The following is a 13,961-nucleotide window of genomic DNA, read 5'->3' as shown; positions in this document are numbered from 1 at the left end:
GCATTTATTATTCATCTGCACACAACTTCCTGTTGCATATAGTGAGCCACAAGCCCGTTCAAGAATTTCTGAAATATATATGCTTAAAACCCTGTTTGGTTTATATGTATCACAGACAGCAATGGAATAAACAGGGTTCAGTGAAATAGGCAAGAATTAGAAAGACATGCAATATATGCAAATTTATTTGAAGACTTTTAACATGCTTAACCGATCAATAATCAGTTTGGCCTTTGCTTAAAATTCTAATAAACTTTTTTAGCCTAATTTCTAACCTTATACAATTATCTGGCCTTAGACCTGCAAGAAAACCAGTCATAAGAACAAGCCCACTTGGACGGTGACTGACCAGGTTCACCTCCTCCTCTGCGTTCTCGTCTTCGGTGTTCTCTTCCAGCGAGACGTGTGTGGGACCCAGGACTGATGGAGATCCCTTTCCGTTGCAGTCATTGTGTTCTGGGGGCCGCAAATGGCTCAGGGAGGGGGGTCTGGAGCTGTGCATGCTTGCTGAGCGGTACCGGTAGGGCACCTACACGAGGTGAAAAAAAATGTAAATAAAAAACTATGGAAACTAATTTTAAGTTACGACTCCCAGTCAGGTGTCATACTGTCCATGAATCTTAACAATTAGTACGAGGTTTAAACTGATAACTGTTAGAGGGGTCTACCTGGAGTAAAGCATCAGGTGGCAAATCCATTGAGCTCCGAGTCTCCACTGACTCCATCCTCCTGTGCCTGGGCCCTCTCTGCGATTGGGACATGGAGTCCGTCCTGGCCAGTGATGCGTCATCTTCCTCCATCAGTCCACCACCTCCTTCTCCTCCGCCCTCCCCGTCTTCTGAACTTGAGCCACCCTCCCCCGACAGAAGCGACCGTCGCTCCCCGGACTGCCTCTTCTGGCGTTTGTATGATGGAGCACGACCCAGGCTGTTCCAACTGGATCTGCGGCTTGTCCGGCCACTACCGGAGCTCCATGGGGCATAAGGGGAAGAGCTCCGGACACTGGTCTGGAGCAGGAGGGTTGCAACAAACGGGAGGAGGGTAAAAAAAAGTCACAAGTGTAACTGCATAGTGCAGTTTTAATTTTGTGGCTTAGTGCTTTGGTTATGCAAATAAAGCCAGCTGAATACAACCGACGAGGCTTTGCGTGAGGTGAATTTAAGTGAGATTCATGCTGACAGATAGATAGGAGCAAATGTAGGTATCAACATAATCTGTCAGTCTTTCATCGTTGTCATCAGTTTGTCAAATAAAGAGCAGCAGTGGTACCAATAAGTTGACTGTGAGACTGGCGCACTTTATTAATCATCATCAATCATTATGACCCCACACATCATTAGAGCATACAATGTTTTTAGACGCACATTCTGGGGGAAACAGCTGTCAGGAAAGGGGTAAATTCTGGCATTTATCACACAACACATGTGATATTGATAGCTATGTGACAACTTGGAACTGGATTATTACCCAGCAGTAACTTCCAAAAGGTTTAAAAAGGAAGCCAAAATGAACGTAGGGTGGTATCAAAAATTAAACTTCCTCTAACGGCCACTAGGGGCTCACCTCAACCCCACCAAACTGTCAAATGCCATAGACTTTTAATGAGCATGTTTTAACACTGGCACAAAAATCGGGGCTAGTGTGTATAGCTAAATTATGCCTTCAAGCAACATACTGGGGGCATTGATGTTGCCTTTTTTTTTTGCTAGCTAGTAACAAAGTCTAGCATGTTGCTGACCAAGCCAACTAGCTTTTAACAAGTACATAGTATAGTTTTGAGTCAATTTAAATAAATTCAGTTTCATTAGCTTTGTGCCAAATCACAACAACAGTCAGCAGTAGGTTAATATTGTAAGGTAAAGACTGTACACTAATACAGAGAAACCCAACAATCAAATGTTAAGTTCTTAGCACTGGCTAGCTACTTAAACTATGTTTCTAAATAGCAGTCCACAAGCCAAAGGGTGATGTCAAAGTAGCTACATCCATGTTTTAAATACAGTCCATGGTTATTACATGAAAATTGGCATGCCCTTTTGTTTGTACATGAGAATATTAAATAAATACACAAACCGGTGATTTCTCATAGCAGGCTGGGTCTACAGAACTGCTGCTGCCTCGACGAGTCTCATAACCCGGGTTGGATTCACCTCCCACGGGCAACTTTGGTACGGGCATGGGGGTGGCAGCAGTGTGGGTAATTAGCGGTGGAGTCAGGTTAGACTTCAGGTCCACATGACCATTTGCAGGCACTACTAGTGGAAGAAAAGTGAATGAAAAAAGAGGACAAAAACAACACTTTACAGTGGTGAAATTGATAAACTGAATAAAGACATGAGAAAAAGCAGGAATAAGGGAAAATGTGGTACACCCTCAGTCATACAGTGACTATAAAAAACAACAAATATATGCCTCTTACTGTTATTGAGCAACATGAATATTTCAAGAGGGCATTAATCTTATGGGATGCGTAGGAGAGAATATTATGTTTGGCAGCAACACAAATGCATGACGTGCAGGGGAATGCAATTTTAATAACGCTAATTCCTCCGTCTTCGAAACTTTATCCGAGGCCTAGAAGATGTTAGGCTCTTCCAGCTACGTAAGCAGTTTTACACAGAGCATTTGAAGGGGCTGAAGGGGAGATGATACAGTACATCTGGGAGTTGTACTCTATACATATAGTAGTGTATCCACTGGGCTTTTCAGTCTTTGCCAACACTTATTAGAGGGGATGGTATGAGGAATTATGAATGAGGCCACTCTGCCGACTTGATGTTGTGTAGAGAGATAGCCGGGCACGTGCCCACCGAGAGTGGTCGGAAGCGGGAGAAGAGAATGACAATAGGAGGTTACAGACTACAGAAGCCTGAGGAATGTTTTCACAGGGTACTTTTTAAATGCCTGAGGCCTAACTTACTGCTGTATCACAAACTTTTACGTGCAATTTTTAAAGAATTGCAACAGTGTGCAATCCACAGGAGTCTAGCAAAGATAGGAGAGGGGAAAATGCAAACACAGATGGCGGGTGTTTAAACAAATGTTCGTAATAGGGGCTTTAAATGAATCCCACAGGCTTGAACTGAATTGTTCCCGTTGAGCTAAAATCAATATATGTAGTCTATGTACATGCTGTATGAACAGCAGATGGACATGCCTCACCTGCAGAGGCCGATAAATCCTTCTTGCTGCCGTTGACGTCCTCCATGCTTCGTGCAAAGGAATCAATCTCTGAGCATGATTTAGAAGCATCACCCTTGGCACACAAAAAAAGCACACATAAAAAGTGTTACAGAAAAAAAAACAACAAAACATCTGTGAAATTATCTGGGGGGATTTTTGCAAGATTTAAGAGAAAGCAGGTGGGTTGACGTTGCCTCTAAACACAGATTGCTGCTCAGCTACCTCTACTTTCTGCTTAACGTCAGTTCTGGTTCAGACCTGACTGCGGATCAGTCAGTAGAAGCAACCTCTCTTTGTAAGCAGGTGGGTGGGGGTGTGGTCTTCATGCTCCCGGAGACGGGCGCTCACAGGTAACAGGTGGGGAAGGTCATTGGAGTAAAGCGTTGCCATGCAAGGAGAAGTGATAGAGTTCAAAGAGAAACCACACTGAAAAACTGAAAGTTAAACAGTAACATGAAGCTTTTTTTGTCTTTAGGAGAACCTGGCCCGAATATGAGTTCAAAACTTTGGAGTTGCTGTGACTCATTAACAGCTAAGAGCTTCAGTGTGGTTGCTGGTTCTACGGTTTTCACAAGTACATACAAATACGCAAAATTCCATAAAACATACTCCACTGTAGCATCTCTATAAGTCACTAAAACAGTTTGACTTTTATCAGAACAGCCGAAGAGATTTGGTCTTCTTTTGTTCTCCATCATTCTTCATTTACAGTCTTTGAAGTTGTCCTTTGTCTTTCACCGACTTTTCACGAGCTCCTATAATTACTCTCTTCTAGCCTCTGCCACATGCTGCTTCCTATTTACAAATCCGCTGCAGTTGAACCTCAGCGTCCCTGTTTGTATTTGTTGCGCTACACCAGAGCCCAAAGACTCCATTAATATGTGTGAGGGTGCCAGGTGGATGCTGGATTAATAGAATGCCGACCCAGTGAGTCAGACCTCTGTGGTAGCAAAGTGAATAAACTGTGTGCAAAAAAGCCTCAGGACCTAATCACCATGCACCTCCTTTTGAACTAACAAATTACTTTCCTGATACTTCCCATGAGTATTGGAAAGAAACAAAGGAGGAATGGATATATTGCACATCGTATTTGTTTACTGCGGGAGTGTTGGGTATGCTATCTTTGAGAGACCAATTTGCATTTAATTCTGCAGTTAAATCTACTATTTTGTACCCCAGACCTATCTCCCTTAAACTCTAAAGGATGGGGAAAATACGTTAAGAGAGTCAAGGGCTACTGCAGTCTTCTGTTGTTACCTTGCTCATCACGTTCCTGCATCTAGAGTGCTTCATTTGTTGTCTCGCAGAAAGAAACGTGAAGCTGAAGATATGTGGTAGTTACAGTAGCAGTAATTTCTAAAAACAGATATCAACATATCACGATAGAATTTATGCACCTACTGGGTACAGTGACTTCCTCTCACAGTCCAGTCACATGGATTTTAGTTTAACTTATGATTCTAAATTAACCCTAGGTGTCAGCGTGGGGATGAATGGTTCTCCATCTACGCGTTAACCCAGTGATGGACTGACAACCTTTCCAGGGTTTACCGCAACTGTTGCCATCTGCTGCACTGCAACCCTATTTTTGAATAAGTGGTTATGACAATGAATGGATGGATGGAAACTTCTGCAGTGGTCCTACTAGCGTTAACCGATAATGGCTTTGGCTTTACCCAGGTGAATAGCCACTTCAAAAAACAGGATAAAACTGTCATTGTTTTATTAGCTTTTTACTTTAATATCTGTGTTAAACGCCAGACAGCTATCACAGGTTAGAAGTAGTAGTAGTAAAAGTCAGAACAGTAAGTAATCCTTCTTTATTTTATTTCAAGGGTCCAGTTTGGAACATTATCGTTTTCCATTCTTCCTCTAAAACATATTATTCATAGATTTGGGTTATCTGCCACTTGTACCTTCCTGTTAGACCCAAAGTCAAACAATGATTTGATCAAAACATGATTTTTTTTTTTCATGTCTGAATTGCTCCTTCAACCTTACAGAAGCTTTTGTTATTGGGTGCTGGCTGATCAAGTCAATCAACTGATCAAGTCAGTCTACTAGTTTTTTTCAAAGGAGAAGGTGACCAGTTGCAAGAAATCGTAGCAATTAGTTTTAAGGTAAGCGATATTGTGAACACCTCAGTCACCTTCAAGTTATAAAGAACCCAGCTGCAAGCCTTTTAAGTAGACCCAGGATGTCTGTCTACATTTACTGAGTAGAGCAAAAAAACAAGATGTTAAAAATTACATTTAAGGCTTGACCTTGACTTCAGTAGTTTATAGGGTGTTACAAAGTAATAGTAGTAAGTAATGTTTTTGTATTTAATTTCAAGGGTCCAGTTTGCAAACTGTTACGTTATTGTTTTACATTCTCATTAACTGTTATGGACAACGGAGTAGTAGGGAACAAAATGGTGGGGTTTCAATATTATTGAATATTTTGAGAATAAAGTCAAAATTTTGACATTAAACTTTTTGTTTCAACTAACAAGTGCTTCAGCTGGTATACTCTGTACAGCAGTGTTTCCCAAACTTTTGGAGCCACGGCACATATTTCACATTAGAAAAATCACACGGCACACCACCAAACAAAAATGTCACAAATAGCATATTGATCATTTTTCCCCCACGCACCAGGTATAGCAGAATTGGTTCAGTTTGTCCCCAGTATAGCTTTTTTTGCTTTTTTCTGAACACTACTCGTACTGCGGCCTTCATCTGGGTTGGAATTTTTCTCCAGGACCCAGGTCAGATTGTTTACTTTTTCTTTTCAAATATTTATCTATTGCTATTACGCGCTGCGTTTTCTCACTCACAGCATGACTATTATGTAATTTCTTCTTGGTGTTTTACTGGCAGTTGGCAACCCATTTCATTACAGCAGGTAGTTGTACTGCCCTCTAGTGGTAGAGAATGTAATTGTTCTGCCCGTTACTCACGCTGGTGCTCCGAGTACTAATCAGGTGAAACCAGATAATCTTCCACGGCACACCTGATCATTTTTCGCGGCACATAGAGAGTGGTTGGGAAACACTGCTCTACAAAATGACTTGTGTAGATGAGTTAACAAAACAACTTGATCAGCTGGCCTGTTATTGCTGTAATAAACCATACCCCTCTTTACTGCACAAGAGTGTAACCATTGATATCCTTGCATCTGTCCATTGCCAGCTATTTCTTTTTGCGTAATCCGGCTAGCTCTTCCAACTCTTCCAGGTTTGTGTAGTTTTTCCTTCTGACCACATGCAGCTTTCACCATCCTCATACCTAACTGTACTTACCCATATGGAAAAGCAATAGTAAAGACTTCTAAAAGACTTGCATAAGATGTGGCCTACTTCATATAGTGAATCATATAAGGCTTATATGATTTACTCATGAAAGTGGCCACTTTCTCATTACTTTCATATATTGTTTTAGTAAGTATCCCTCTGGACCCAGTGGAGGTGGTGAGTGACAGGAGAATGGCGGCTAAGCTGTCATCCCTGTTGGACAACGTCTCCCACCCCATGCAGCAGACTGTGACAGCACTGAGCAGCTCCTTCAGTGGGAGACTGCGGCACCCACGGTGTGGGACGGAGAGATTTCGCAGGTCTTTCCTCCCCACTGCTGTCAGACTCCACAACAAAGACTTTAACTGAACAAACACACACATCCACACATGTGCAATAACACTAAGTGCAATAATCCTTTCTGGCATCGTTGTATTTTTACTCAGTTGTATATAGTATTCGTATTCTATTTTTATCTTATTGTATATTTTTATTCTATTTTATTCTACTGTATATAGTATATTATTTTATTCTATTCTGTACAGCTGTGTACTGTATTTATTCTTATTGTATTCTAATTTTTGCCTCATAACTTTTGCACTGTCCACTTCCTGCTGTGACAAAACAAATTTCCCACGTGTGGGACTAATAAAGGTTATCTTATCTTATCTTATCTTATCTTATCCAAAACATACAAGTTTTATTTATATAATTTTTAAAGGGATCTTATATCTGTTTTCACTCTTGTTTTACACAAGACAGATACAAACTTTATAAGATTTATATATATCTTTTCCATATGGGTAACTCATCTACAGAAGACCTTTTATAGTGGGTATAGTGGTCATGACTTGAAACGACACAAATTAAATTTCCACGTATTGACTTCAAAATGTAAAGATTAAAATTGGGCTTTAAAATAGTATTTCTCAACGTAGTATTTCCACTTTATTCTTAAATGAACAATAATAATGAAAAGAATCCTTTTTTTTTTAAGGTGGCCCAATACTCCTTCATAAAAAAGTCCCTCCAACCTAATTCCAGTGAAACAGAAATCTAGCACATCTACTGTTTTTGTTATTTTTTGTTTTTTAATAATTAGTTTTAAGGATCTTCCTACATTTTGGCCATTTCTGACCTTCTAAAGATAACATCTTGTAATTTTGATACAAGTGACTTCTGTCGGTTACTAAGTCCTGCCTTAAAGCCTTTTCGTTCAGAGTTTGATGCTAAACTGTTCTGATTAGTTGGTCTGAATATGAATATTTTGCCTTGTATGAACCAGTAGTTTTGTTTTTTAGAGCAAAGAGACCGAGGCTAACATTTGTTTAGCACTGCTCTCGAAAAATGTCTGAACAGAAGCGTTAAACCGCAGACAAATTGTCACACATCCACCAACACACAGACGTACCGCTAAACCAAACACAGAGCCAACACCCACAACAATTTATCACCACACATAAATTTACAAAAGAAAAAAAAATCTGTTTTAACCACTGCAGGAGCTTGTTTCCCACAGGGCTCATCAAACCACATGCAATCAATCAGAAGGGACAGCTGTGATTGGACAAAGCCAGTGGACCGTCAGCACTAAAAGATGGTGTGTGCGCAGTGTGCAGTATTATCTTCTCTCTGTGTATCTCACAGGTAAGAAGTACGTGTGCTACTGGTCTTGGCTTCTGTTCTTGGCGAGCAGTTTTAAGGTAGGAGCTTGTACCTGCAGTCTCTGTTCAGTGTAGAGGTCAATATGGCAGAGTGTCTAGATGTTTACTCACAGAAAAAGGGAAGCCAAGGGTTTTGTTGTATTGGCTTTAAGGTAGAAGTAAATGAGCAGACCTGGCAGGTCCAGGTAAAGAGAAATGTCTGCTTTCCAAGGCACAAAAACGAAAAGATGACCTAAAGGAATCGACCGCAGCATTTAAAGAAAAAAGCTCAGCAGTTTACGCATTGACAGAAACATCAACATTTGGGGCGACCGTGGCTCAGGGGGTTGGGAAGCGTATCTGTAACCGGAAGGTTGCCGGTTTGATCCCCGGGCTCTCTGTCCTTGTCGTTGTGTCGTTGGGCAAGACACTTTACCCTACCGCCTACTGGTGTTGGCCAGAGGGGCCAACACCAGTAGGCCCCTCTGGGGCGATATGGCAGCCTCGCTTCTGTCAGTCTGCCCCAGGGCAGCTGTGGCTACAACCGTAGCTTGCCTCCACCAGTGTGTGAATGTGAGAGTGAATGAATAGTGGCATTGTAAAGCGCTTTGGGTGCCTTGAAAAGCGCTATATAAATCCAATCCATTATTATTATCCACGACTCCTACACTGCACAGGTGCAACATTTCTCAATGCGAAGAACTGAATCAAACAGTGCAAAGTATGTGTGATTAAATACCCTCCCATTTCATTTAGAGGCCAGGTTTGCATATAAAATCAAATAGAAGATATCTAGAAGGCATGGATAGACATAAATTTTGTTACTGGCAGAAAACACAGTGAGGTCAACAAGATGCATCTTCGCAAGTTTTTCCTGTTTTGTTTTGCACTGATCCTCAGGCTTTAATCTTGTATGATTTCATCACCCTCCAGAGATGAAAGAGTGAGACTATAGAAAAATAACTCTAAAAGATCTTGGTGAGCTCTGATGGAACATTTGCTTTGATTTCTCCTGGAACATATCATACAGATCATTCTGGTGCTTTACAGTGAAATATGTTGTCTTCCATGTACTAATTTTCTGTTATGTGCCATCTTTCTAGCATATTCCTATACGGCAGGTACTTCAATAGTTTTGTTATGTAATAACCTAAAAATGCCATCCAAATGTTACTTGTTTTTACAGCAGCAAACATTACTTGAAGAGCAACATTAGTCTGATCTAATCACTGTGTTGCAGCAGCATGACCTTTGATTTATCTACAGGTGGCACTAGCAGGTCAATACAGACAGAGTAACTTAAAAAGGGCAGTCCTCCCTACACGTGTCAAAAGAGCAAGATCTGGACAATGCTAATCTTCAGATTGTCATCTATCTGGATCCTGTAGATAGAAAATTTTGAAAATGTTTAAATTTTCATTAAAATAGCTAACGCTATTACTTAGCAACTGGCTGATTGCAGGTTTAATTCTTGGCTGTGCTCTTTTGGCATGTTGGTGCCGTCTGTGCATCTGGTATTCTAACCAAGAATTACACAATGAAGGTTTCATTGGGGATAAGAAAAGGGGAATAAAAGCTTTAAACCAAAGCGGGGGGGGTGGGGGGGGGGGGGGGGTGGACTCGAGGGAAATCCCTGGTCCTGAAATTGGTTGTTTGGATAGGTTGTTTACACTCTGCCACCCCAATTTGGGCACGGTGGTGGGAGCAGGAGATGGGCCAGACCAGGTCTGCTGCTGATAGCCGGACAATAATAGACACCGGCAGCACACGGGAGATCTCAATTATGTTGCTTCAAAAAGGGTGTAAATGGGAAACGGAGGGTGGCTGTTGATAGGAGGAAGTGGAGTAATTGTTTACGCGTATGTGTGTGTTTGTGTGTGTGCACGTGTCCACAAAATTTGTAGCCTACCACAGCTGTACATCACACAGAATCAGATTTGCCGTTGCCTATGTATACTGTCCTGTAACACCAAAACACTACTCACATCTATGGAAGAATAAGCTAGTGAAATAAAAGTAATTTAAAAAAGTATATTTATGTTATGCATGACTTTAAAAGTCTGTTTTTTTATTGGCAGCCTGTTGAAAACCACATTTATTTTAACAAGTTTGTAATTAAAATCCTTAAACTAAATGCTAACATCTACAAATTTAGCTGAGAATTCAGGTCAATTGTTTTTCTATTATTAATTTTAATTGAGATATTTCCTCCTCAAATATTTTTTTGCAATCAGTATTTATATTTTCAGCCAATTTATATTTTCTAAGTGGTCAGTCCACCAGTTAGACAGGAAACAGAAGTAAACATTACTTTGTGAAAAAGCATGGTGACCAAACAATGACTCAACATAAAGTCAAAAGAAAAAACAAACATAATAGCTCATCAGGTTCATGATCCACCAGAGAAACAACCATGCATTCTATCTCAGGTCACCAAATGCTGAATGCTGTGGTTGCAAAAAGACTTCTGGTCCTAAATGATGGATCTTGTGTAAGCACTTTTCTGCTTTACTGCTCAGCCACTTATTCTGGGTCATACTGATTAAAAAATCAAGTCTTTTTTTGTAAATCTTGGCCACACCATGTCTCAAAATGAACATGCACGCTCATTGGCAAATGTGCTGTCAATCATCAGTCATTAGCATGTGGTTGAGCAGCCAGAACCACTGCTTGTTGTCACAGTAGTGCAGATAGTGAAGTTGGAAACACTCATCTCGGGTAATGGCTGACATAACGGTAGCTACCTCCATCTTTTATACTGTCTATGGCGAAAACCTGTTAGGTGATTGCTGCTTGACTCAAATCAGACCAATATTCAACGAGGTGTTATGAGTATTGTGAAAATATTAAAGTGCTCATAAATAGCAAACATGACCAAGGCCTTGAGTAAAATTTGAGCGAAGACCCGTTAGTTGATCACTGTGTGTACGTTTTGACCAAAACTCTAGGAGAAGCAGAGATTCTTGTGAACAGAGGGTTGGATGGATAATGGACGGACCAAGCTCGCTGATCCGTCAGCTGCACGAACTAAAAGCTGATTCACTGAACTTCCCTCTGCTGGATGGAAGTCTTGTGTATAACTGACCAACCCACCTGTTTCATAATGCAGACTTTTATGTGATTTTTGCACAAGGTATTTTTGTCATGGTTTGTAGTTTTTGTTATGTATTTGCAGTGTTTCAGTTCTATTTGTTTTCTTTTCTGTGCTTCTTTGTCTTTCTAATTTCACCCATTCCCTTCTCAGTCATACTTCCTGTTTTGGGTTCTTTGACTTCTTTCTGATTATGTCACCTGCCTTTTTTTTTTTTTTAAGATTTACTCATTCAAATTAGTGCAGTTTATTAATGTCTGTACCAAAAATTTATAGCATGGAAATTCATCCAAAACTTGGCATGATAACTCCAAGGAGCAAGCCAGTCACAGGAAGGCACTGAAAGAAAAATGACAGTGAAAAGCCAGCAAAGACTTTAAAGAAAAAAATATCACTGCCAGAAAGCCAATCAAATTGAATGATAAACTGACTTTTCCTTTCAAATCAATTGAAATTGACTTGTTATGCTGGTACACATGTCAGTTAAGTTGTGTTCACAGAATAATAATTAAGTTAAAAAAATATCACCTTACAGGGTTTAAGGGGTTCTCTCATGCAGAATGTAACCAAACTATGGAGTACTAATAGCTCTTTGAGGGAAACAGAGGGACATAAAACTAATAACCGATTTGACCATTACACCAGAGAGCAGACTCCACCCAAATTCTCCATGTCATGCCTCAGACTTGCCCCTAGTAAGCTGTTGAATTTTTACCAGCTATGATATTGGACTCAGAACAATCTTACCACATAAAAAGTCCTGGATCAGTTTGAATAGTGTTCAAGTGTGCAAAGTTAGAGGACGTGAGGACGAGACTTACACTCATCTGATTTTTTAAAGGATTCATTTCACTGAGTGTAAGAACCTGGATCCTCTTCCCCCAAGCCATTTATTACCTCTCATCCTTTAGTCGGGCTGGATTTCTCTGTCAGTGCCGGGGTCAACCATAAAGCCAGCACTCACCCCGTTTCTCCCGCATGGCCCAGCCAGATAAAACAGGAACAGAGAGGAGGGGGGATTTTTTGGCTGAGCTGGTGGATTGTTCTTATCTGGAGGCTAGACAGAATGGGTGGAGGGCTGGTGGGAGTTGAGCTTTCTGATGTGGAGTCTGCTCTTAAGGTAGGACAAGAAAGTAGGAAAACACACACAACAAAGCCTATGTTGTCTTTCAGATACTCCACACAGCAGCCCCTCGATGCTGCTCTTAGTATCAACAGAAAAGACACCATGCAGGGTTAGAGAACTTCTAGATGATGTGACAACTCGTCTGGCAGCCAAATTGGAGCTCTTTTGCCGCAAGGCCACTTGGATGACTTAAAACTGGCTTTCTGTGCTCTTCACTCAGGAAGACACAGCTTATGTAGCTGTGATGAATCGACACTGAATTAGCTGACTTGTTACGTATGCTGAACTGCTCGTTTTAAATGTCTTTATTGAAAGACATCTTTTTTCCATCTACCACTAGCTCCATGGTCTTTTAAGCTTGAGTGTAAAATACAGCCAACAGGAGAGTCTGCAGATGTTTTTTATAATTACTGTGAAATATAAATGGTCAGTTATAATTATCTGACGATTTATTACAGGACTTTTATGGATAATGACAAAAGAAAGAAGGGATGTTGATTTTTCATTGTATTTACTTGGTGCTTGCAGGCAATCTTATATATTTATGTCTGTTTTTATGGAAATGGCTTTGAATACATGCTGCAGGCAGCACAATTTTCAATCTCAAGATGTTTTCTTTGTTTTGTTTCTGAGCTCATCACTTCCTGGGAATACGTTCATTGTGGAGTGATGAGTAAAAAACCATCTTGAATGAATCGTACACGTGGAGGCTGGAGCGGTGGAGGGACCGAGACACGGGACAGCCATGGCACCAGGATGTCAAATATAAAAAGACAGATTTTTTTGAAAAAAGTATAACTCTATTGTAGTTTTTCCACCTGACCTTAGATTGGCCCAGACTTCAGCCCTATGAACAAAGACTTTTGCAGCATTTGAACAAACGATTTCCTCCTAACATTCTCCTTGGGGATTATTCGCTGCTTTCCAATCAGAGAAGCAGATATTTTCTAACACAGTTGCTCATCTTATGTACTCATAACTTAGCCAAGAGAGTTTAATGTCCTTTCTAACCTTGGAAAAGCTCCCACTTCAGTACTCTCTTGGATTGGATTGGCAGCAGCAAAGATCTCAAAACTTCTGTGAATAAAATTGAAACTACTCTGCACGACTAGGAGGTACCAGGGGGCAAGTTTGAAAGCAAATTAGTTTTCCTAATTTGGTTAAAATGTCCCTTTAAGACACTAGGAGCAAGCTGTGTTTAGAGCCATCTCTTATTACTTACACATATTAGGATTTTTAATTTAGTAGGCAAAACGTTAGGGGCGCGTGAATGGCGATATTCATCAATCAGTCATTAATGGCGCTTCTGCAACAGAACTCCAAGGTGTAGCTGTTGAGAGGTCAGAGGCATCACCGTAAAGTTTCTGTACGGGCTGGGGGAGGGAGAGAAGGGGAGGAGAGGGAGAGCTGATGCAAGGGAGCGAGAGGGCGGTCAGTCAGCTAAATGGAAGAAGGGAAGGTGGAGCTGCAGAGCTGTACATACCCCTGAAACAACAGGCAGCTGAATGAGGCTCAGCTGGGCATGCAAGTCCTCCCGCTTGGCCACTTCCTATTAGCGGAAGTGATCGGTGCAGCCAGACAGGAGAGGGAGGCACACACAGGAAAAGAGGCACGGAGGTGAGAGGTTGAATCACAGCAGCAGAC

The 13,961-nt window shown here is 41.0% G+C and overlaps 1 protein-coding gene across 9 annotated transcripts in view; it reads right to left on the bottom strand.

Annotated features, from left to right (window-relative positions):
• Window positions 1-13,961, bottom strand: part of cacna1g (calcium channel, voltage-dependent, T type, alpha 1G subunit) — a 228,606-nt gene that overhangs the window by 81,503 nt on the left and 133,142 nt on the right. For 7 of the 9 annotated variants that reach the window (XM_085465580.1, XM_085465581.1, XM_085465578.1 and 4 more), the window contains exons 13-17: window positions 13,801-13,866; window positions 3,163-3,256; window positions 2,074-2,255; window positions 669-1,007; window positions 350-529 (exon numbers count right to left, since the gene is read on the bottom strand). In XM_085465580.1, the coding sequence (XP_085321706.1) occupies window positions 350-529; window positions 669-1,007; window positions 2,074-2,255; window positions 3,163-3,256; window positions 13,801-13,866 (861 nt within the window). The remainder of the gene's footprint in view (window positions 1-349; window positions 530-668; window positions 1,008-2,073; window positions 2,256-3,162; window positions 3,257-13,800; window positions 13,867-13,961) is intronic. The other 2 variants (XM_085465585.1, XM_085465579.1) reach the window with 1 other exon arrangement.

The sequence above is a fragment of the Copadichromis virginalis genome, linkage group LG8 (assembly GCF_057382275.1).
Source record: "Copadichromis virginalis isolate Kocher_CV1m ecotype Utaka linkage group LG8, C_Virginalis_male_GT1.1, whole genome shotgun sequence".
Taxonomy (NCBI): Eukaryota; Metazoa; Chordata; class Actinopteri; order Cichliformes; family Cichlidae; genus Copadichromis; species Copadichromis virginalis.
Note: the sequence above shows the minus strand (reverse complement) of the source record. Positions and strands in the feature narration are given on the sequence as shown.